Source organism: Polypterus senegalus, chromosome 4 (assembly GCF_016835505.1).
Source record: "Polypterus senegalus isolate Bchr_013 chromosome 4, ASM1683550v1, whole genome shotgun sequence".
In the NCBI taxonomy this organism is placed as follows: domain Eukaryota; kingdom Metazoa; phylum Chordata; class Cladistia; order Polypteriformes; family Polypteridae; genus Polypterus; species Polypterus senegalus.
The window spans coordinates 238,005,591-238,030,147 of record NC_053157.1 but is presented as its reverse complement, the minus strand read 5'-3'; the positions used below and the strand labels follow the sequence as shown (position 1 = coordinate 238,030,147).

The 24,557-nt window shown below is 42.1% G+C and overlaps 1 protein-coding gene across 2 annotated transcripts; it reads right to left on the bottom strand.

The window, feature by feature from the left end:
- Positions 1-2,081: 2,081 nt before the first annotated feature.
- Positions 2,082-16,411, bottom strand: LOC120528221 (oocyte zinc finger protein XlCOF6-like). Of its 2 annotated transcripts, XM_039752327.1 has the most exons (4): positions 16,267-16,411; positions 11,006-11,087; positions 10,387-10,896; positions 2,082-4,381 (listed from the first exon to the last, which is right to left on the bottom strand). In XM_039752327.1, exons 3-4 carry the CDS (start codon positions 10,790-10,792, stop codon positions 2,703-2,705), a joined length of 2,085 nt encoding a protein of 694 aa, XP_039608261.1. In that variant the 5' UTR covers positions 10,793-10,896; positions 11,006-11,087; positions 16,267-16,411; the 3' UTR covers positions 2,082-2,702. The 2 variants fall into 2 exon arrangements, with proteins under 2 accessions (XP_039608261.1, XP_039608260.1); XM_039752326.1 differs by lacking the exon at positions 11,006-11,087.
- Positions 16,412-24,557: the final 8,146 nt, after the last annotated feature.

Here is a 24,557-nt window from a genome sequence, read left to right as displayed (position 1 = left end):
TGTGTAACCCTGAGCGAGTCACCTGACCTGCCTTGGCTCCAATTGGACAACCAAAAGGAAGTGGGACCAACGTTATCATAAATGTTGTAAGCCACCTTAGATAAAAAATGTCAGCACAATTAGTCAATGTAATGGACCTGCAACAGCCGGTCACTTCTGTAAATTCTATGTGTAACAAGTTTCACACTCTTTTTTTAAATAAATCAAATACTACTACCACTAATAATAATGCATCAATCCGAGATTCGAGCAAGAAGAGCTGTCACCCAACTCAAATTCTGTGTTACTAAGCCAGTACCACCTTCATGTATGTGCCTGAACTACTACTTCTACTACTGCTGCTGCTGCTGCTGAGAAGCTTCTAGAAGGTTCCTTAAGAAAGACAGCAAAAACTCAGCCCATCCTTTTCTGTGTTGGGGGCTCATTCTCATATTGTCTCTCTGTGAGCTAAAATGCCAGCTCAGAAGTAAATACAAGCTGTCATCATCCACAAGAAAGTCAGACGGGACCCCCCTTTGGTGGGTGTCTTTGGTGGCCTCATCAGTAGCAAAGCACCTTTAAGATGAAACCCCCACAGCCCATCTGGCATATGCTCAAGGATCGACCAGCGGTCCCATTCTCAGGGCCACTGGTCTGCACGCTGCCCCCAGGGCACCGCTCTGCCAGTAATCCACATGATGGTCACACCAGATAGGATTCAAGAATCAGGATTCACATTTTCACACACAGCTGAAGTGGAACTGAACTGCAACCTCCTTCTCTCCCCTCGCAACTTCAAAGCTACGGCACACCACCCGATAGATGAAAGTTGCAAACAACAGGACATTGTACTCCTATCAGATCTCCAATACCCTACACATCCAGCCCCACTGACCTACCCATCCGTCATACGATTTCACAGCAGCCTCAGCGACCTTCCTGAGATCAACTAGGTTGTACTTCAGTGGATATCAGCCCACGTTGGTATTGCTGGAAGTGAAGAAGTAGTCTGGTCAAAAGAGGAGAACAGCTTCCCCAGTCTTGGATCTCCAACTCATATGGTGAAGCAAAGACTCTACTATAACAGCAAAACACAAAATGGTAGGACTTCCACCTGCTGCCTCGATAAACACCTCAACTGGCTGGGCCTCACCACGTCAACAAGGTGTCAATGGGACTTGGACAACATCTAGGAGGTTTCTCACCATTACGAGTTCTCTTACGACTTAGACCCCCCTCAGCACATACATACTCCAAATCTACAGTGGGAAACTATTATCTCACCAGAGGGCACAAACCGTCACCAAGCTCTGGTGGCACTCTATTGGCTTCTTAGAAGCAGTCGCTTTCATGAAATAGATGCAATGATGGAAATTGACCATGGAAGAAGAAGAAGTGGCCAGAAGTGAATTTCAATCATTAGCTTTGATTTTTTTTTTTATTATTGTTCTCTTAAATATGCCACGAGAGTTCACTGTGGTCCTCGGCCTGCCTTTTTGTGCAATTCCTCAACACTAATAGCAGTTGGCAGGATATCCAACCGAGTTTGAAAGCTTCCTTCATTAGCAATGCCTGCCAAATCTAAGACTAAAATAAGGTGTCTGTGCAGTATGAACTTTGATGTGGCAAACAGGAAAGAATATCTGTGAGAATCTCTTCCAACATTAAGAGGAGCAGTGCGGTTTCTCCCTAGTGGGAATTTTTGAGTGACTGTGAGAATTGCTTGCCAGACTTCACAACAGATCTGTGGCCCCTCTTCTTCTCTGCCCTCTCTCTGTACGATATGGTCATTACACTTTGACATGTGCTCTCACATAAACTGAATGTGATGCCATGGAGCTCTGTATTGTGCATTCCTCAAAATCGCATGGAGGTTAATACCATTGTTATTGTGCCAATGCCCACTGGAACCGTGTTTTCCTTGGACATCCTCTTCTCTTTCAAATTGGCCATGAAGTACAGGGTGGTCCCGATCTAATTATGCAGATCCAAATCATCTGAATGATTTTGATTTATGTGGGGACGATTCCAGTTCTGCGTAAAGACGATTCTTCATGTCGTCAGTTCGCACATTTCTCGATGGTCCGGGATTTTTCGGGTGATTTTCTATGTAATAAACTTAATGGATAATGGATGCATAATGGAAATTACATAATTAGATCTGGACCACTCTATACAAGTGCAAGTACATTCAGAGTACGTGTGCAGAGAAACCGGTGTTGTCTGAAATGTACCAACTGCATGATTGTCTCGGTTTGGTTTAGACTCTTCCGGATGTCTTGGTCCTGGATCTTCTCCAGCAGATGTACGTGGAGATTTTAAGTAAAACTAGGAGTTTCCTTTCTTCAGAACTTCCTAAACATCCTGGTTTCACAAGCGTATAGAACAATCGGTAGTACGACTGACCTGAACAGCCACATTGTGATATTTCCAGGGCTTCTCTCTTGATAAATTTCACCAGAGTTCCTTAGAGTGCCTATTACCAGAATGGGAGTGAACCTTACTCTTTAGTCACTCTTATTCCCTTAAGTTTGTAGTGACGACAGTGTGTGGCACTGACATTGCTATTTTGAAGTCCATATGGCATCATGGTTATCAGTAGAAAGTCGGGATGGGCCTGAATGTTTCTTTTGATTAGCTCTGTGGAATCCATCATGACCTGCACTGTACGTCTCTCCAGAACGGCGTTGTATGTGCTGTTGAAGAGCACTACTCTCTGTAAATCACTTGCCACATTCATGTGGCTCTTCAACAGTGTGAATTTTTACATGTCTTTGGAGTCTGCTACTGTCAGAAAATCGTTTACCACATTCAGAACAGCAAAAGGGGGTTTCTTCCGTGTGGGTTCTAATGTGATTGTGAAGACTGCGGATTTGTGGAAACTGTTTGCCACACTCTGGACAGCAATGGGGTTTCTCCCTCGTGTGAATTCTTTTGTGCATGTCAAGACTGTTGCTGCGCGAAAATCTTTTGCCACATTGGGCACAGCAATATGGCTTTTCTCCCGTATGAATCTGTGTGTGCTTCTGAAGATTGCTACTGTCAGAGAATCGCCTACCACATTCAGAACAACTGTACGGCTTCTCTCCGGTATGGCTGCGTATGTGTTGTTGCAGGGCACCGCTGCCTGAGAATCGTTTCCCACAGTCAGAACAGCAGTAAGGTTTTTCTCCAGTGTGGATTCTCGCGTGGCGCTGAAGGGTGCTTATTTGTGAAAACTGTTTGCCACATTCTGGACAGCTGTGTGGTTTCTCTCCTGTGTGAACTCTCACGTGTCTGTCAAGACTCCGTCTGTCCGAGAAACACTTGCCACAGTCAGAACAGCTATGAGGCTTCTCACCAGTATGGTTTCTTTCGTGACTTCGAAGGCCACTGCTGTTTGAGAATCGTTTCCCACATTCAGAACAACAATAAGGTTTCTCCCCACTATGAATTCTGATATGCCGTTGAAGATTGCATATCTGAAAGAATTGTTTTCCACACTCAGAAAAGCAGTGAGGTTTCTCTCCCGTGTGAATTCTTTTATGCTTGTGAAGACTACCGGTGTGTGTGAATTGTTTCCCACATTTCAGACAGCAGTACGGTTTCCCCCCAGTGTGAGTCCTCATGTGGTTCTGAAGATGGCTTACTTGTAAGAACTCTTTGCCACATTCAGTACAACAATACGTTTTCTCCCAGGCATGAACCTGGATGTGGTCTTGAAGTTGGCTCACTTCAAAGAATCTTTGACCACACTCTGAACAGCAATGAGGTTTTACTCCTGTGTGAATTTTTAAATGTTTTTGAAGAATATTATTACGGGAAAATCTTTTGCCACATTCCGGACAGCCAAATGCCCTTTCTCTTGTGTGAATCTGCGTGTGTTGCTGAAGAGAGCTACTTCTGGAAAACTGTTTGTCACAATCAGAACATCGGTACGGCTTTTCTCCAGTATGAACACTGTTGTGTCTTTTGAGACTGCTCCGGTGAGAAAATCGCTTGCCACATTCCGGACAGGAGTATGGTTTCTCTCCAGTGTGAATCCGTTTGTGTCGCCGAAGGTTGTTGCTCTGTGAAAATAGTTTGCCACATTCCAAACAGGCATAGGGTTTCGGTCTCATATAAATTCTCATATGAGCTTTACACTCTGGTTTGTTTTTGAAAAATGTTCCGTACTCTTGGTCGACGTACAAAGGCTCCTGATCCGTGTCATTTGTTGGCCATTGGTCGGGATTGATGAATTCTGTCTTTGTTAGTTTGGCAGTGGGAGAAGAACTGCATTGCAAAGAGGCTTCTTTCAGAGTCTCTGATCCTCTTGTTGATTTCTTTATCATCTTCTCCAGTTCCTGGCTCTGTATCTGTCTGCACCCAAGAAATGTCTGACCAAATGAAGATGAGGAGAAGCTGCCATTCTCTTGGACATCTGCAATTACACAAACAGTTTAGTTAAAGGACTGGTGTTTAAAATCAATAAGATATTTTAAGGAAGATGCTGGCTGGCGGATTGCAGTTGCTGCCTCTCACCTCAATCCCCGCATGTGTATGCATTGTGTATGATCTCCTGGTCTTTCTGGACTTTCTTCATCCTTCTACCCCACATGTGTTAATCAGTGTATGGTGGGACCAAGTGTGTGCGTGTGTGTGCCAATGTACCCTGCAGTGAACCGATTTGAAAGCTGCCCGTCATCCCAGCATAAGAAAACGGGTGGTGGAACAAGAATGTGGAGCAACTGAAGTGCGACTTTCACAAAGAGTCGGCCAAACTCCAGTTCAGGCCCTTCCATGACCCGTTGTCACGATTGTCCCCTTATTGGCTCTTACTAATCCTCGTGTTCTCATTGTTTACCATTCTCAGCAGTGGACATGTCATCTTCAATGATGGACGCGGCCTCAGGGCTTTAGCTAATTCCTCCCTGCACAGCTGCTGCCATTCACTTCCACCGTGACGCATTGTGGAGTATCAGAGAGGGGCTGGATGGGCAAAAAACACGCACAGCAATGCCAGTTTGGGGGTTTGTCTTCTATGGTGCGATTTACATGCGTAAATGACCAATTTATATTAAACTGCTTAGCACAGCAGTTTGTTTTAACCCTTAACTACCCACACTGGGGGTATTTTGTACCCCAATCTCACTTATTTTGTCGAATGTCCTTTGACTTGAACCTGCTGGCAGCATCCGCCATCTCTCATCAGCTTGATTTGCTAGGAGTCCAGTTTTGCAATGGCTTCCCTCCAGCCGGTTTTATGAGCAGATGCCCAGTCGGCAGTTCCATATGGTGGCTTTGGTATTTACATATGCCTGCCAATGATGAGATGTTCTTCTGGCAATGACTTTGTCTGTAAAGAACATTCAAGAGCTGAAGTGACATGTGACACGAGGGCAAATCCTGCAGTGGATCAAAGTGTGACGGGTGACGAATGAGCACAGGAGAAGTGCGTCGGGTTTACTTTCAGATCATCCTAGACTGGGCCAACCTATTCAGTATTATGCTATTTTATTACATTAAGAAAATGGGCAGTTGAAAATTATTGAAATATTTTATATTACAACCTCACAGCCTGCATAGAAATAGTCATTTTAACAGGGGGTGCTCAAAGTACAACACGCGAGTACTTAGGAGATAAGAAATGGTGCGGGTAGTTAAGGGTTAACAAATATTGTCTCCATTAGACTATCATGGAGCAGTCATAAATAGTCCAGATCATCGTGATCCGTAAGCACCATCAGACCAGAGTCACCCGTCATTGGGTGACAAGGAGATGCAGGATAGTCAGCAATACATCAAGGTGACACCAAACACAAACCATTACTGAAACTCATCAGATGTCACGGTCTGTGTCGATGGCTAACGGGCGATTCACAGTGAACATCCAAACACTCTAGACGAGAACAGGCAATTCAGCCCAACAAGGCTAGCCAGACCTATCCACTTATTTCTTCCCAAAAAAATCATCAAGTGGAGTTTTAAAAGTCCCAAAACTCTTACTATCCACCATGCTACTTGGTTGCTTATTCCAAGTGTCTGTGATTCTCTGTGTGAAGATAAAGTTCCTAATATGTATGTGAAATTAACCCTTAACAAGTTTCCAGCTGTTTCCCCGTGTTCTTGATGAACTCATTTTAAAGTCACCATCTTGATCCATGGGGCTCATCATCTTCATAATTTTAAACACTTCAGTCAGGTCTCCTCTTAATCTCCTTAAGGCTCAGCTCTTTTTATCTTTCCTCATAACTCATCCCCTGTAGCCCTGGAATCAGCCTAGTCGCTCTTCTCTGGACCTTCTCTAGTGCCGTTATTTCCTTTTTGTAGTCTGGAGACCAAAACTGCACACAGGACTCCAGATGAGGCCTCACCAGTGTGTTATAAAGGTTGAGCAGAACCTCCTGTGACTTGTACTCCACACATCAAGGTGCTATATAACCTGACATTCTGTTAGCCTTCTTAATGGCTTCTGCACACTGTCTGGAAGTCGATAGCTTAGAGTCCACTATGACTCCTAAATCCTTCTCATAAGGTGTACTCTTGATTTTCCGACCGCCCATTGTGTATTCAAACCTCACATTTCTCCTTCCTATGTGTAAATCTTTACATTTACTGACATTAAATTTCATCTGCCCAAGTCTGTCTGCTGTCCAAGTCCTTCTGTGATGATATGATGGATTCCAAATTATCTGCTAATCCACCTATCTTGGTATCATCTGCAAACTTAAACAGCTTGTTACTTATTTTCCTATCTAAATCATTTTATATATAAAATATATATATATATATATATATATATATATATATATATATATATATATATATATTTATATAATATATATATATTTATATAATATATATATATATATATATATATATATATATATATATATATAATATGAGCGGCCCCAACACAGACCCCTGCTGGTCACGACTCTTAACATCAGCCAGTTCTGATGAGGCTCCTCGCACCATTACTCACCGTAACCACCAACAAGAACACGGGGACACTGTTGGAAACTTGTTAAGGGTAAATTTCACACACACATTAGGAACTTTTTCTTCACATAAAGAAACACAGACACTTGGAATAAGAGACCAAGTTGTGCGTTGGACAGTAGGACATTAGGGTCCTTCAAAACTCGACTTGATGTTTTTTTTTTGTTTTTGTTTTTTTTTTTAGTGGAATTAACTGGATAGGACTGGTGAGCTCTGTTGGACTAAATGGCCTGTTCTTGTCCAGATTGTTCTAATGTTCTAATTTAATATGTGTTGGAACAAACAACCACCGCAACACAATTCCCACATTTTCAAATGCAACAAACTCTGTCTGATTTCTACCATAATACCCTTTAGGTTGTCCTCTACAGATTATGAATCTGTGCAGATCAAAACAATTCAGAGTTGTACGTCCTCCACCCACCACAGTAAAACTACCCACCTCTGAGCTCTGCTCTGCAAATGATCTAAATATCCAAAGGGAGGGCTCAGGAGTGGTGATGTCAGCGTGGCCCCGCCTCTTCGGTGCTCCAACCACAAAGAACATGGAGCATTAACACATTTAAAGAAAACCAAAAAAATAAATATAAAAAAAAAAAAAAACATTTAACTAGTCAGAAACAACAAAAACAAAGATAGACGGTTGGCCCAACCAACAAAACACAAAGTAGATGAAGCACCCAAACACAGAAACCAAACAATTAACAAAACTGATTTATAAAATACTGCATATAGATATGAAAGGCACTACATGATAGATAGAAAGAAAGACAGACAGATTTTAATTTAAGTGTAGTCGGCAGGATGGAGCATAGTTGGCAGGAAAAGATAGATAAAAAGAGAGAGAGATAGATAATATAGTGTAGTCGGCAGGATAGATAGATTTTAATTTTAGTGTAGTCGGCAGGATGGATAGATAGATAGATAGATAGATAGATAGATAGATAGATAGATAGATAGATAGGATGTAAAGGGCAGTATATGATAGACAGAAATAGATAGAGAGGAATGGCACCATACACACGTGGACAAAATTGTTGGTACCCTTCAGTCAATGAAAGAAAAACTCAAAATGGTCACAGAAATAACTTTAATCTGACAAAAGTAATAATAAATAAAAATTCTATGAAATTTAACCAATGAAAGTCAGACATTGATTTTCAACCATGCTTCAACAGAATTATTTAAAAAAATAAACTCATGAAACAGGCCTGGACAAAATGATGGTACCCCTAACTTAATATTTTGTTGCACAACCTTTTGAGGCAATCACTGCAATCAAACGATTCCTGTAACTGTCAATGAGACTTCTGCACTTCTCAGCAGGTATTTTGGCCCACTCCTCATGAGCAAACTGCTCCAGTTGTCTCAGGTTTGAAGGGTGCCTTTTCCAGACGGCATGTTTCAGCTCTTTCCAAAGATGCTCAATAGGATTGAGGTCAGGGCTCATAGAAGGCCACTTTAGAATAGTCCAATGTTTTCCTCTTAGCCATTCTTGGGTGTTCTTAGCTGTGTGTTTTGGGTCATTGTCCATGACCTGCGACTGAGACCAAGCTTTCTGACACTGGCCAGCACATTTCTCTCTAGAATCCCTTGATAGTCTTGAGATTTCATTGTACAGATTCAAGACACCCTGTGCCAGATGCAGCAAAGCAGCCCCAGAACATAACAGAGCCTCCTCCATGTTTCACAGAAGGGACAGTGTTCTTTTCTTGATATGCTTCATTTTTCCGTCTGTGAACATAGAGCTGATGTGCCTTGGCAAAAAGTTCAATTTTTGTCTCATCTGTCCATAGGACATTCTCCCAGAATCTTTGTGGCTTGTCCACATGTAGTTTGGCAAATTCCAGTCTGGCTTTTTTATGATTTGTTTTCAACAATGGTGTCCTCCTTGGTCGTCTCCCATGAAGTCCACTTTGGCTCAAACAACGACGGATGGTGCGATCTGACACTGATGTTCCTTGAGCTTGAAGTTCACCTTGGATCTCTTTAGAAGTTTTTCTGGGCTCTTTTGTTACCATTCGTATTATCCGTCTCTTTGATTTGTCATCAATTTTCCTCCTGCGGCCACGTCCAGGGAGGTTGGCTACAGTCCCATGGATCTTAAATTTCTGAATAATATGTGCAACTGTAGTCACAGGAACATCAAGCTGCTTCGAGATGGTCTTATAGCCTTTACCTTTGACATGCTTGTCTATAATTTTCTTTCTAATCTCCTGAGACAACTCTTTCCTTCGCTTCCTCTGGTCCATGTTGAGTGTGGTACACACCATGTCACCAAACAACACAGTGACTACCTGGAGCCCTATATATAGGTCCACTGACTGATTACAAGATTGTAGACACCTGTGATGCTAATTAGTGGACACACCTTGGATTAACATGTCCCTTTGGTCACATTATTTTCAGTCTTTTCTAGGGTACCATCATTTTTGTCCAGGCCTGTTTCATGAGTTTTTTTTTTTTATTAATTCTGTTGAAGCATGGTTGAAAAGCAATGTCTGACTTTCATTGGTTAAATTTCATAGAATTTTTATTTATTATTACTTTTGTCAGATTAAAGTTATTTCTGTGACCATTTTGAGTTTTTCTTTCATTGACTGAAGGATACCAACGATTTTGTCCACATGTGTATAAGAGAACATAGATAGATACAGAGAAATGAAAGGCGCTATATAATAGATAGGCACAGAGACAAACAGATGGCTCCCACCTTGCCTTGATGTTGTTTTTTCGAGTTAAGCGGAGAGGAATGGTGAGATTTCTGGCGCTGAATGCCCCTTTCTTGTGTCGGTTGTTCTTAACACAAAATCAAACCTCTTTGAGAGACGAGCCGCTGACCAGTTGAAGTGCGTCACCAGGTCTTTATTCATAGAGGTGGCTTTGCGTGTGTATGACAGCCGACAACCAACGATTGCTCATCCTGAAGTACAAAGTGTAGAATGCAGCGACCATAAATAAGGAAAGTAGGTGTTTTGGGCCTCACAAAAAGAAACACAAAAACAAACGTGTCTGTCTGATGTCTCAGGTTTGAAATACCTCAACAGAACAGAAATAAAGGTAAAGAAGAGTCGAGATTGCAGTAGAACTCACCGTACCTGTGAACCCTTCACAGAGGGCCCGCTCTGTCAGACTGATTATCAGGGACATGGGCGAGCACAACTGTGCTGATGAGTCGTCACTCAGTCACTACATTTGGACAGACTCGTTGATTTCCAGTTGTGTCAAGTGACACGGTGTGACAATGAGCTCAGCAACTGCAGACGGCAAGTGTGATGTGCTCTCCAACTAGACGCTGTGTAATGTGACCTCCGCTTTAGGTGTCGTGCCCCCACGTGTATCTCACTCTTCTTTCCAATTACTAGAAATGGTCAGACAACCCCGGGGAAAATGTATTAATGTTAGCAGCCTCACCACATTTTTACATTTAATCCCATTACTTACTTATTCCAGCATCCTTGGAGGACCAATGCTCTTCTCCTTCTTTTCCATTTCCATCAGTAATTTTCCTTTCAGACTCCGATTTCAGCTCCATGGAATTCTGCTGGGGGGCCAGTTCTCCTCTTTTACTGGACCAGGGCTGTAAACTGGAATGAGACGCTTCACTGATCTCTTGCTTGAAAATTTTCCCTCTTTCGTGCTTTTGCAGGCCAACGCTCACCGAGAGATCTTTGGAGTCCTCAACTTTAACCTCCCCGATCTCCTCCTTGCACTCCTCCTCTTTAAAAACAGAAATTCTCTCACGATCCTCCGGCTTCGCACACAAATCCTCTGGTGGCCCCCAGTCACAGTCCTCTTCTTTAACCAGTGCCTGTCTTTCGTCCATGCTATGCTCTTTAACTAAGGCCATGCTCTGTGGTAAACTCTTTCTTCTCTCTGTCGACTTTTAAGATTCTCTTCTCACAGTGAAGCTACTAAGAGAGGTGTTGGCTGGCAAGGGCTCGCCTTATTCCCCTGTAGAAATAAAAGCAATAGAAGTGCCTCAAAAAGTCTTCATGAATATCCTGAGCACATATCAGGGTTAACTTACAGTATTTGTCACAATTATTAGAAAGCTGCTCACCGAGTTCTTAAGAGATTTCGAATGCTGTGAACCCTCCATGTTAGCCTAACGTGAGCTCAGCAGATATGGAGTTAAAACCCACCTGAAACAAAGCCGAGAACATTTCAAAATGTATGCTTTGTTTGACATTGGAAACATTTCATACTGACAGCATGGGTCCAATCAGGACTGGACCAAATACAAGGGTGAAATATTCAAAATGTCAGTTTTAACCTAAACCGAGACCACCATTTCGACCTGCGGTGGGCTGATATGTCACAACTCAATTACAAGCGAAAATAGCACAAATGGTCATTAAAGAAAACCCATTTAGGACACACAGGTGTTTTATGGTGGCCATTACAAATAGTAACAAACTGTGATTTGTTAAATTTATTTTACCATAATTAAAATCAATAAAGATATATTAAAAAAACAAACGGTAACCTAGCAGCCTACAGCCTCAGTGGGCCTATCTGATCCCAGTCTGTAAGAAGGGGTGGCTCTGCCAGCCTGCCCACTGCTCCATCTCACTCCTTTTATCTATCCTCTTGTTTCTTCCTCTTCACGTTTGCCAGTTGACCCCGTGCTCTAACAACGTGTTTCTCAACCGATCTGTGGTTTGAGAGTTGGTTTTTTTTATAATGGTGGTGGGGTTATGGCGGTCTCTTCACTAACCCTTCTCTCCATAACCATTCCCAATTTTCCATTGTGTGCGACACCAGCTGTAACCCCTCTAAGAGTTCCCACAATTCAATACAAAGAGCGCTCAATGTACATCACTTTACTCCAAATGCAACTCAGCCCCAAAAATTCTACTTATTTTAGACAACTGACCAAGTTGAAGGGTGGACAGTAGGACTTTAGGGTCCTTCAAAGCTCGACTTGATGTTTTTTTTGTGAGAGGAATTAACTGGATAGGACTGGTGAGCTCTGTTGGACTGAACGGCCTGTCCTCGTCCAGATTGGTCTAATGTTCTACTTTGATACGTGCTGGAATCAACAACCACCACACCACAATTCCCAAATTTTCAGTTGTAACAAACTGTGTCTTATTTCTATGATAATAACTTCCCAGCATGCATATATTCAAACTTTTAGGTTGTTCCCTACAGATAATGAATCTGTGCAGATCACAACAATTCAGAGTTGTACGTCCTCCACCCACCACACTGCTACTAAAACTGCCCACCTCTGAGCTCTGCTCTGCAAATGATCTAAATATCCAAAGGGAGGGCTCAGGAGTGGTGATGTCAGCTTGGCCCTGCCCCTTCAGTGCTCCACCCACAAAGAACATGGAACATTAACACATTTAAAGAAAATCAGAAAATAAAAAAAAAAACATTTAACTAATCAGAAACAACAAAAACAAAGATAGACGGGTGGCCCAACCAACAAAACACAAAGTAGATGAAGCACCCACACACAGAAAACAAACAACAAAAATGATTTAAAAAATACTGAAGATAGATAGATAGATATGAAAGGCACTATATAATAGAAAGAAAGAAAGATTTTAATTTTAGTGTAGTTGGCAGGATAGATAGATAGATAGATAGATAGATAGATAGATAGATAGATAGATAGACATGAAAGGCACTATATCACAGATAGATAGATAGATATGAAAGGCACTATATCATAGATAGATAGATAGTAGTTGGTAGGATTAGATAGATAGCATAGTTGGCAGGATTAGACAGATAGTATAGTTGGCAGGATTAGATAGATTTAAATTTTAGTGTAGTTGGCAGGATAGATAGATAGATAGATAGATAGATAGATAGATAGATAGATAGATAGATAGATAGATAGATAGATATGAAAGGTACTATATCATAGATAGATAGATAGTAGTTGGTAGGATTAGATAGATAGCATAGTTGGCAGGATTAGACAGATAGTATAGTTGGCAGGATTAGATAGATTTAAATTTTAGTGTAGTTGGCAGGATAGATAGATAGATAGATAGATAGATAGATAGATATGAAAGGTACTATATCATAGATAGATAGATAGATAGATAGATAGATAGATAGATAGATAGATAGATAGATAGATAGATAGATAGATAGATAGATAGATATGAAAGGCACTATATCATAGATAGATAGCTAGCATAGTTGGCAGGATTAGATAGATAGTGCAGTATATGATAGACAGACAGAAATAGATAGAGAGGAATGGTGCCATATAACAAAGAGCACTCAATGTACTCCAAATGCAACTCAGCCCCAAAAATTCTACTTATTTTAGACAACTGACCAAGTTGAAGGGTCAGCGTTATGTCACAACTCCGAGAATTTGGGTAGATTTGGGTCTCCACGCTCCAACAAATTGTCTGACCTGAACTCATCAGGGAGTCCATGTGGAATCTCCTACTTACGAATATGGAGTTACTGCTGTCTGATAGCACAAGAATGAAACATAGCTCCTTCCCGTAACAGATGCCCAATATTGTGACCACCCCCACCCCGCCAGCAACAAGAACCCAAATCCTAACAATGGCATTGTTAAATGGCGGCCCACATGCAAGATAAAGATGGCAATATGGAAAGACTCATGGGGAAAAAAAAAATTCAACTTGGTCCATTTACTTGGAACCACAAAAAGCAACCCCCAATTCATAATCCCTCCCACGTGCCATCTTCTGTCAATGACAGTCACTCCACACCATCCCTACTGCATTAACAACTTCTACCTCGTCACCTGGAATGGCTCTTGAGGAGTCCACCTCCGACCATCACTGTCCATAACCGAAGATCCAGTAAGGAGAAGCTACAGACAGGAAAAGCTGTGGGAGCAGAGGGAGTCCATCCTCGAGTTTTTAACTGACTTTGTGATGTCGTCTGTCACCTGCTCATTTTGTCTCTAAGGCTTCAGAAAGTGCCACTGTTGTCGAAAATACCCTGCATTGTTCGTTCCTATTCCAAAGATGGCAGGCAACAGTCATTCAACTAATGGCTACTGAACTGTGGCACTCACACTCACCGGCCACTTTATTAGGTACACCTGTTCAACTGTTCAATAACGCAAATCTCTAATCAACCAATCACATGGCAGCACCTCAATACATTTCAGACCTTGTCAAGACCACCCTCTGAAGTTCACACCAAGCATCAGAATGGAGAAGAAAGGTGACTGAAGTGACTTTGAACGTGGCCTGGTTGTGGCTCCGAGTATTTCAGAAACTGCTGATCTACTGGGATTTTTCACTCACAACCTTCTGTAGGGTTTACAGAGAGTGGTCCGAAAATAGGGAAAGTATCTAGTGAGCGGCAATGCCTTGTTGATGCCAGAGGAGAATGGCCAGACTGGTTCAAGGTGATAGAAAAGGCAACAGGAACTCAAATAAGCACTTGTTAAAACCAAGGTGTGCCGAAGAGCATCTCTGAACTCACAACACGTCAAACCTTGAAGCAGGTGGGCTACAGCAGCTGGAAACCACACTGGGTGATACTCCTGTCAGCTAAGGATACAATTCACACACGGGGCTCACCGAAACTGGATAACAGAAGACTGGAGAAACATTGTCTGGTCTGACGAGTCCGATTTCTGTTGCAACATTCTGATGGTCGGGTCAACAGCATGAAAGCAGGGATTCATCCTGCCTTGTATCAACAGTTCAGGCTGCTGGTGGTCTAATGGTGTGGGAGAGATTTTCTTGGCACACTTTTGCACACCTATAGTAGTAAATGAGCATCGTTTAAATGACACAGCCTACCTGAGCGTTGTTGCTGACCATCTCCATCCCTTTATGACCACCATCTTCTGATGGCCATGTCACAAAGCTCAGATCATCTCAGACTGGTTTCTTGAACATGACAAGGAGATCACGAGACACAAATGGCCTCCACAGTCACCAGATCTCAGTCCAGTAAAGCACCTTTGGGATGTGGTGGAACGGGAGATTCGCATCATGGATGTGCAGCAACTTCGTGAGGCTCTCATGTCAATATGGACCACAATCCCTGAGGTGTGTTAGCATCACCTTGTTGAATCCATGCCAGTTCTGAAGGCAAAAAGGGGGTCCAAACCGGTATTAGCTGGGTGTATCTAATAAAGTGGCCGGAGAGTGTATACCATAATGGTTAATCAGTTTCACTGTATGTTATTTCATATTCATTTTTTATTGATTGCTCAGATAGTTGTAGTTTTAAACATATTGTTATTTGTAACCAGTACTGCATATGCTCAGATATTGCAGTTCACGAAGAGCGCATCTCCTAACGTGGTTTAAATACAGTGCCGTGTGCATAAGCTAGCATTTTTATTCACTGCGATCCTTCACAGTATCACGGTGTTCATTGGCGTTTGTTCTCTGCCTTATTATCATACAGTATTTAGTGCAGTCACGATTTTAGTTTGTACTTGCATTTATTATAGCAGTTTTAAATGATAACAGAGCAAGATGCAGATTACAGAAAGATGCGCTACTGCAAGCGACCGAAAGAAGAGGGTAGTCATGTTAAATGAATGTTTCGTTTTTCCCCCCACATCTGTTTTGTTAAAGGAAACCACAGATACAAACACGTCCATATCATCATCATCATCATCAAACTCATTTAACCTTTGCGTAATCAGCTTCTTCAAGATAGGACTGGCATGCACTGGTATTTTCATATATAATTATTTGGACATCTTCTGTTGCTGACTGTTCTTGTCGGACAGCCTGCGGCGATTGCACTTGATATAAAGAACTTCCTCTAAAGAATCAGTGAGGTCGCATCTGGATTCTAATTATTCAACGCCCCGGTAACAATAGAACAAAAAATAAATACAACCCGAACAAAGGCTTAGCGGCGGGTGAGAAAAACAGAAGGAGCGACGGTCGCGGAGGCCACGCGATAAAAACAAAACTCCAAAGTGGGCCCGGCCAATCGCGACTTCATCCATCCCTTTTGTAAACCATCTTATGTCGAGCGGGCTGACGTCGAAATTTGGAGCCCACACCAGTTCGCATAGGGCACAAGGCACCAACGGTCCCTGGACTGGGACGCCAGTACATCGCGGACGTGAACACACACACACCCAAACGCGCCAGTTCAGCGACACCAATCTACCTAACCCTACACGTCTTTTTTGGATTGCGGGGAAGAAAAATGCAGCGCACGGAGGACTCCAGAGGGATAGCGACACCCCACCCCGAAAAAAAAGTCCCACAGCACATCAACTCCAAGTGAATATTGATAAGACAGACGTCACGACACGCTCGAGAGGATTAAAAAACCAAGGCGGTTATTAAAGTGTCCTAAAATGTATCACCACTAATTATCCCTCACCTGTCCCAGATGTTCACATCTTCCACACTGTCTGTCTCTTCTTGTGCCTTTAATTAGCCGCAAGAGGAGTGCAATAGACTCAGCAGACGAGGCACAGCTAAAAGACGTCATCAACTAGCGACTAGGGACACGTGACCGTCGAGTCTCTGCAGCCGCCTGCAAGTCCCTGGAGTGGACTCAATGCACAATCGTCGTTATTTGCATCGGCTTAACTCTGCCACAGCTAAAACCTTAAACCATAGTGTGACCGGGCAGCGCTCTGGAGCAGCAATGTTATTTTGACATTATTATTTTTTTTAATAACACCTAAACATATATACAGTATGTGTGTGTGTGTATGTATGTGTGTAGTGAAAGCTTTGGGGCGCTAAACCCCACAAATAAAGGTTCAAATAAATGGGTGTTTATTATATAAATAGCACACCAAAAAGCACCAAACACAAGTTATATCTCCTCCAATCATTTCTCCAGCGCACTGCCCTCCTCAAGTTGAGTATTACTCATCCTTCTCCAGCTCCAACTTAGCTGGACAATGCAGTGTGGTCCCTTTTATTGAAGACCCAGGAGTACTTCTGGTGCCATGGCTGTTGCCCATTGGAAGCCCTTCCAGTTTACATAATAGGGGAAGCAAACCCGGGCCTCCTAACTGTGAGGCAGCAGCGCAACCACTGGGCCACCGTGCCGCCCATATATATATATATACATACACATACTGTATCTCTCTCTCTCTCTCTCTTTATATATATATATACAGTAAGAGCCGTCACTCTGAGGCTGGCATCCCCATCCAGAGCTGAACTGAAATCCTTAACCAGCAGGGATGTTAGTATCATGGAAAGATAGGGGAAGACAATTTATTCATGGCATTGTCTCCCCCACAAGACATGAGGAGTCAGCCCTCTGAGCTTATAGCACCATTGACAGATACCCAAAGGGCATATTGGTAATTGTAGTTCTTTGGGTCAGCTCTTTTGGATTCCATTGGTGTCACCAGTGGGGTACTGAGGGGACTAGAGAGCTCTACTTTGTTGGGCTTCAGCTATACCCAGAAGGACTCCGGAGCCAAAGTTTCAGGATGGCGGAAGTACATATAAGGAACAGCCTACCTCAGTAGAGGGAGCCAGAGTTCAGAGGAAGACGACAAAGATTGCCTGGAGTAGCACAGGAGTGATGAAGGAATTGTTTAGTGTTTGATTGGTGTGTTTTGAAGCCCTGTGTAGAGGTTGGGAAAAGGAATGAAACCTTCAAAACACACTGCAGCTTGTATCCTGCTATTTTGTTGAGGAGATGCAGCACCCCCTGGTGAGATCTCTCTCTCTCTCTCTCTCTCTCTCTCTCTCTCTCTCTCTCTCTCTCTCTCTCTCTCTCTCTCTATATATATATATACTCTATCTATCTATCTATCTATCTATCTATCTATCTATCTATCTTTTTCTCAGACTTCATTTGAAGGACTGTGTCAAAGTTCTGGAAAGAAGGGTCTGGCTGTTGGCTGAACCTCTGATCCAAGGGGTCTATTACAGATTTTGTCCTGGTTGTAGAGCACTGGGCCAGCCTGATACTCTCAGTAGGGTTTTGAAGAGTTCTTTAGATGATGGCCAATCCTCCTACATGTTGTTTATGGATTTGTCAAAGGCAGATGATTGCATCCCTTGGGGTGTCCTTTGGGGGTGCTTCGGGAGAAGAGGGTACCAGGTCTGTTACTGTTGGCCTTTTAGATCTTGTACAATCAGAGCTTGGTTTGCAGTGCCAGCAGACTTGTTTTTGGTGGGTGTGGGACTCCACCAGGGCTCCCTTTGTGACAGATTTACATTATTTTTGTTCATAATTTGCATTTTAATAGGAAAATGATTTTAATTGTGAATAGGTGTGTTTATTTGCATATATAAATCTAATATAAAAAATAAAATTAGAATGTCTACATATTATAATGTTTAACTACAAAATTGAAAAGAAATTTAATAAAAATGTAACAAAGGGCTCAATTTCTTCACATACACATTATGATTATATGTCAATTTAAAATGAAAGTCTTATGTTCGTCAAGTATTTTTAAACATATTCAACTTAATAAAATGATGTGTGTGTTCATCCGATTCCTATGACTCTGTTATATGCCATTTGATATGAGGTTCATAAAAGCATTGCTAATGTCTGTGATGTGCCAACTGTAGGAATGACAAATGTGATGTATCTTAGTAGTAGTAGTTGTAGTGTCCTGTAAACAGAATCCAGTGAAATTCATATCTGCATTTTAACATTTTAAAGGAGAAACATGTGAGTAGCACTTCTGTGATAGACAGAGAGTGAGATAGATATGAAAGTCTGTAGATAGATAGATAGATAGATAGATAGATAGATAGATAGATAGATAGAGTGGAACCTCGGTTCATGAACATCCCGGTACACGTACAACTCGGTTTATGACCAAAAAGTTTGCCAAACTTTTGCCTCGGTTCACGACCACACACTCGGTATACAAACAAGTTTCCCTTTTGGTTTGTACATGTTCAGTCTCTCCCTGTGCATTTCCTGTGCAGCGAGCGAGCAAGAGAGAGAGCGAGAGAGCGCTACACACACACACACACACACACACAAAGGCAGCGTGAGAGAGGCACACACAGGCAGCGCAGAGAGAGCAGCGCAAGAGATTGCGACACACGCACACACACAGGCAGCGCAGAGAGAGCTGGACGCATTAAGGTAGGAAGGCAGTTAAAGAATGCACTGGGCTTGATTTTGTTTTCACTTCTATTTCCAGCGATCTGTTCGTGGCGTGCATTGATACAATGTTATTTTTCCTTGGTGGTTTATTATTTTTTCAAATTTTAATTTTTTTCCCTGTGCTTAAAACTCATTTAAAAAGTGCTTTTAGCCAGCGGTTGGTAGCGCTATAGCGCGAACTATTGCAGTGTTAGTTTTCTCTGTTGTTCAACGTTTTCTCAGTGTTATTCAATGTCTTTACATTTAGTTTACTATTATGCTGTGCATTCTATGGTTTAATTAACTATATTTGTGCTTACAAACTTAAAAAATATATATATTTACATACAGTTCGTATGGTCTGGAAGTGATTAATTGTATTTACATACAGTCCTATGGGGGAAGTTGCTTCGGTTCATGACCAAATCAGTTTACAACCAGAGTTTTGGAACGAATTATGTCGTGAACCGAGGTCCTACTGTAGATAGATGTGAAAGGCACTATATGATAGATAGATAGATAGATAGATAGATAGATAGATAGATAGATAGATAGATAGATGGATAGATAGATAGATAGATATGAAAGGCACTATATTATAGATAGATAGATAGATAGATAGATAGATAGATAGATAGATAGATAGATAGATAGATAGATAGATAGATGGATAGATAGATAGATAGATAGATAGATAGATATGAAAGGCACTATATGACAGATAGATAGATAGATAGATAGATAGATAGATAGATAGATAGATAGATAGATAGATATGAAAGGCACTATATGATAGATAGATAGATAGATAGATAGATAGATAGATAGATAGATAGATATGAAAGGCACTATATGATAGATAGATAGATAGATAGATAGATAGATAGATAGATAGATAGATAGATAGATATGAAAGGCACTATATTAGAGATAGATAGATAGATAGATAGATAGATAGATAGATAGATAGATAGATAGATAGATAGATACTGTAGATAGATAGATAGATAGATATGAAAGGCACTATATTATAGTTAGATAGATAGATAGATAGATAGATAGATAGATAGATAGATAGATAGATAGATGGATGAAAGGCACTATATAATTAACAGATAGATAGATAGATAGATAGATAGATAGATAGATAGATAGATAGATAGATGGATGAAAGGCACTATATAATTAACAAATAAATAGATAGATAGATAGATAGATAGATAGATAGATAGATAGATAGATAGATAGATAGATATGAAAGGCACTATATTAGAGATAGATAGATAGATAGATAGATAGATAGATAGATAGATAGATAGATACTGTAGATAGATAGATAGATAGATATGAAAGGCACTATATGATAGATAGATAGATAGATAGATAGATAGATAGATAGATAGATAGATAGATAGATAGATAGATAGATATTAAAATAACTTTGCAAGAGTAATTTTCTGATTTCCCTTCCAGCTCTGCCTCCCACCATTCACTTTGGCTCAGAACCTCTTTGTCTTTCTAAAACTTTTATTTTTGTATGCATATATTTACTTGCTGAGTTTCTATTAAATACTAAATTTGCCTTTAGGGAAAAATACTTTTCCATTTTTATCTCTCAGCTTATCCAAGCCAAGGTTTTTCCCGAGACTCGCCACCAGTCTGGTGCCTGGGCCAGTAGGTTTATGCAGAGGTGCAGGTCCTGTAGGTGTCACTCTTTAAGTGCTTCATCATCGTGTCTCTCTCTCAGCTTCCATCCATTGTCAAAGGCATTTCTCACACCTTCATTTTAATTCAGACCCCGCCTCTTCACTCTCTCAGGCTCCGCCCTTTCTTATACTGGCTCTCTTTCTCTCTCTCGTTTCAGGCTCCACCCATTCTGACACACCTCTTGTTCTCTCTCTTTTTCCTTGCCCCGCCCCTTCTCTCCCCTAGGTCCACATTGCCCCAATAGAATTTTCATGCTAAAGATATTTCAACATTTAGGTGACTTCATAAAGGACTCTGAATGTATGGATAAGGATGAACAATTAAAATGAATGACTCTGCCATGTGTGTGATGCTTTATTGTCACTCTTACAAAAGAAAGTCCACATATAATTTCCTCCCACTTTGTGGGCTACGCTATTAAGGCTAGACATTGCTCCGGGGCACTGAACAATGGCTGACCCTGCGCTCTGACCCCAAGGGGTATGTGCAAACTAACAAATTCCTAATACGAGAAATTGTATATAGTGAAATAAAGAACAAAAAAAATCTTAAATTTTCTTTTTATCTCCTAGCAATGTAAGCCTGACTTAAACCTGCAGAACTCACCAAATACTCAGGAGTTTTGGAACTGCACATCTCACCTCATTTAGAAAGCTTGAAGTTTCAGGTCTGTGCTGCGTAGATTGGCTCCAGCACCCCATGGCCCCTGTAATACATCAGGTGGATGCAGGATGAGGATGGAGACTATTAGGTGACCTGACTGAAGTGTTTAAAATGATGAAGGGGATTAGTCCAGTGGTGATGGTGACTTTAAAAGGAGTTCATCACGAACACGGGGACACAGGTGGAAACCTGTGAAGGGGAAATGTCACACAAACATGAGGAGGAGAAGCGCAGACACTTGGAATGAGTGACCAAGTCATGTGGTGGACTTTCAAACTTTAGGGACCTTCAAAACTCGACTTGATGTTTTTTAGAAGAATCTGAATGAAAATATCTTAATGTTCTGATTTCTGAATGGCACAAATGTTTGAAGCTTTAAGGATCTGAATACTTGTAAATGGCCGTGTGGCTTTAGAAACATGTTGACCAGTTTCTCTCCTTTGGTTTCAACACAGGGTCAGCAGCAGGATTTGAACCCAGAACCTCAGGGTTTGAGGTCCACAGGCTTCACTGTGATGTCATACTGGCTGCTCTATGTGAAGGTGTGATTGAGGGGGACCACCTCCCTCTTGTGAGATGGCATTGGTGGGACGCTTACAAGCTGGCACCTCTGCCTTTAAATCAGGAGTGTCAAACTCGGTGATCCTGGGGGAGCCGCAATCAGCCGCATTACATAACAATGGCCCAGAAGTCTTCATTGGCTCACTTCTAGAACACTAGTGAAGATGCTCAGGTATTAAGAGCTGCAATATTTCGCAGCTACGATTATCCAAAAAGTGTCCAGTGGTCCCGTAAAACTTCTGCATAATCTGTGAATTTGGAATCGTTTCTTAAGAATCCTGATAATGGAAAATGACAACAGTTTTTAACGCCCAGTTCATCAAAGAAGGGCCCTAACCCTGCAAATATTGCGACTCTGTGCATAAACTTTATGTGATTGTCAATAAAAGCCTCTGAAACGTCTGAACTGCTTGTCGTTCTACTTTAGTCTCCCAGAGAAACATCTGACAAGAAGATCTAAAAACACTGAAGCAGCAGACTTGGTGAACACCAACACTTGGGTCATTCTCAGAACGTTTGGGCCCCGGCGGTAGGTAAGTAAGGAAGTGCAGTAAAACCTCGATTAGCCACCAGGGGTCGGGCTTGAGGCCGTGACGGATAAGAGAGAAGGCGGATTACCGGACAGCTGCTTTAACTCTTTGAGGGCTGAACATTTTTTCCCAAAAAGCACACAGAGTAAGGGTTCCACACAGAAATTGACAAAAAAAAAAAACATCTGTCGCTGCGTGCCTGGCTGGCTTGATGTCAGGGGTGGCATTCGCAGTGTACCCGTCGTCATTTTAAGCAGCGGTCCTCTCAGATGAACATCAGCACCACAATCAGCTGATGCTGCTACCGCCCATTTCTTGGCAATCACTTGTATCAAAATCCGAGTCCAATTCAACGACGATAACACGCAAAAACATCACCCATGGAGTATTCTGCATTACACGTTTGTGTCGATCTCTTCCCACACAGAGGACATTTCGTTTGCTCACGTGAGCACAGGGAGTCTCGGTTAAAATCGACGAAACCAACTCTCCATCTGGCAAAGAGGGGCCAACTAAAACGTAACAGTTTTTGACAAAAGTCGACATCCGCCCTGGAAGAGTTTAAAATGACACGCAGAAGATTGGCTTAGTGAATGGTGATATTCCATCCATCCATTATAAAACCCGCTGTATCCTAACTACAGGGTCATGGGGATCTGCTGGAGCCAAGCCCAGCCAACACAGGGCACAAGGCAGGAAACAAAACCCGGGCAGGGCACCAGCCCACCATAGCGGGCACACACACACACACACACTAGGGCCAATTTAGGATCGCCAATGCACCTAACCTGCATGTCTTTGGACTGTGGGAGAACATGCAAACTCCACACAGGGAGGACCCGGGAAGCGAACTATAGGTCTCCTTACCACGGTGACGCCCTAATAAGAGACGTGATATTCATAAATATAAAATAACTTAATGACAGTTTTTTTTCTGTAATATTTTGATCCTTTTATATTTTTGTTATATTCCATCCATCCATTATCCAACCTGCTATATCCTAACTACAGGGTCACGGGGATCTGCTGGAGCCAAGCCCAGCCAACACAGGGAGCAAGGCAGGAAACAAAACAGGGCCCCCCACAGGGCACACACACACACACCAAGCACACACTAGGGGCAATTTAGAATTGCAAAGGCACCTAACCTGCATGTCTTTGGACTGTGGGAGGAAACCAGACCACCCAGAGGAAACTCACACAAACACAGGGAGGACCCGGGAAGCGAACTGGGAGGCAGCAACACTACCACTGCACCACCGGTGATATTTGCAAAAAAAAAAAAAAAAAAAATAACAAAATTAATTAATTTCTATAATATTGTATTGACCAGCATAATAAGCAAACACCACTCAGAGGTGCTGGAGTTTTCTTCATTTTCCTTGGAGTCTTCAATTGGTTGCCTTGTCTTATACTTCGGAGTTACAGAGCACATCTCCAAAGCAATCAAAGAAAGCTTTCCTTACCACTCAGTATCTCACGATCTGTAAACACTCATGCCTTCCTACTCCACACCTTCCCTTTCCCTCCTCACTTCTCCTGTCACTCATCTCCTAAGAGGCGTGTCCTCCCCCGTACAAACCGGAAGCTCCTCCCCCAGTCCCAGCACCGCACCTTCCCTTTCCCTCTTCACTTCTCCTGTCACTCATCACCTAAGAGGCGTGTACTCCCCGTACAAACCGGAAGCTCCTCCCCCAGTCCCAGCACCGCACCTTCCCTTTCCCTCCTCACTTCTCCTGTCACTCATCTCCTAAGAGGCGTGTCCAACTGTACCGACCGGCAGCTCCTCCCCCAGTCCCAGCACCGCACCTTCCCGTTCCCTCCTCATTTCTCCTGTCACTCATCTCCTAAGAGGCGTGACCACCCCGTACAGACCGGAAGCTCCTCCCCCAGTCTCAGCACTTACACCATTCATTGCTCCCATAGCGTGTCACAAGCTGCCTGCACGTCACACTAAATAAACAAAACGTAACATAACAGAATGTGATCTGATCATAGGTTTGTAAAATTTGTCTTGCTTGTATGGAGTGTTATTTGTTTTTAATAAATTCAATAAAATGCTTTAAAAAAATTATAAAAGAAAACGACAATGCAGAAGAACATTCACATTAATGTAGAATCACATTA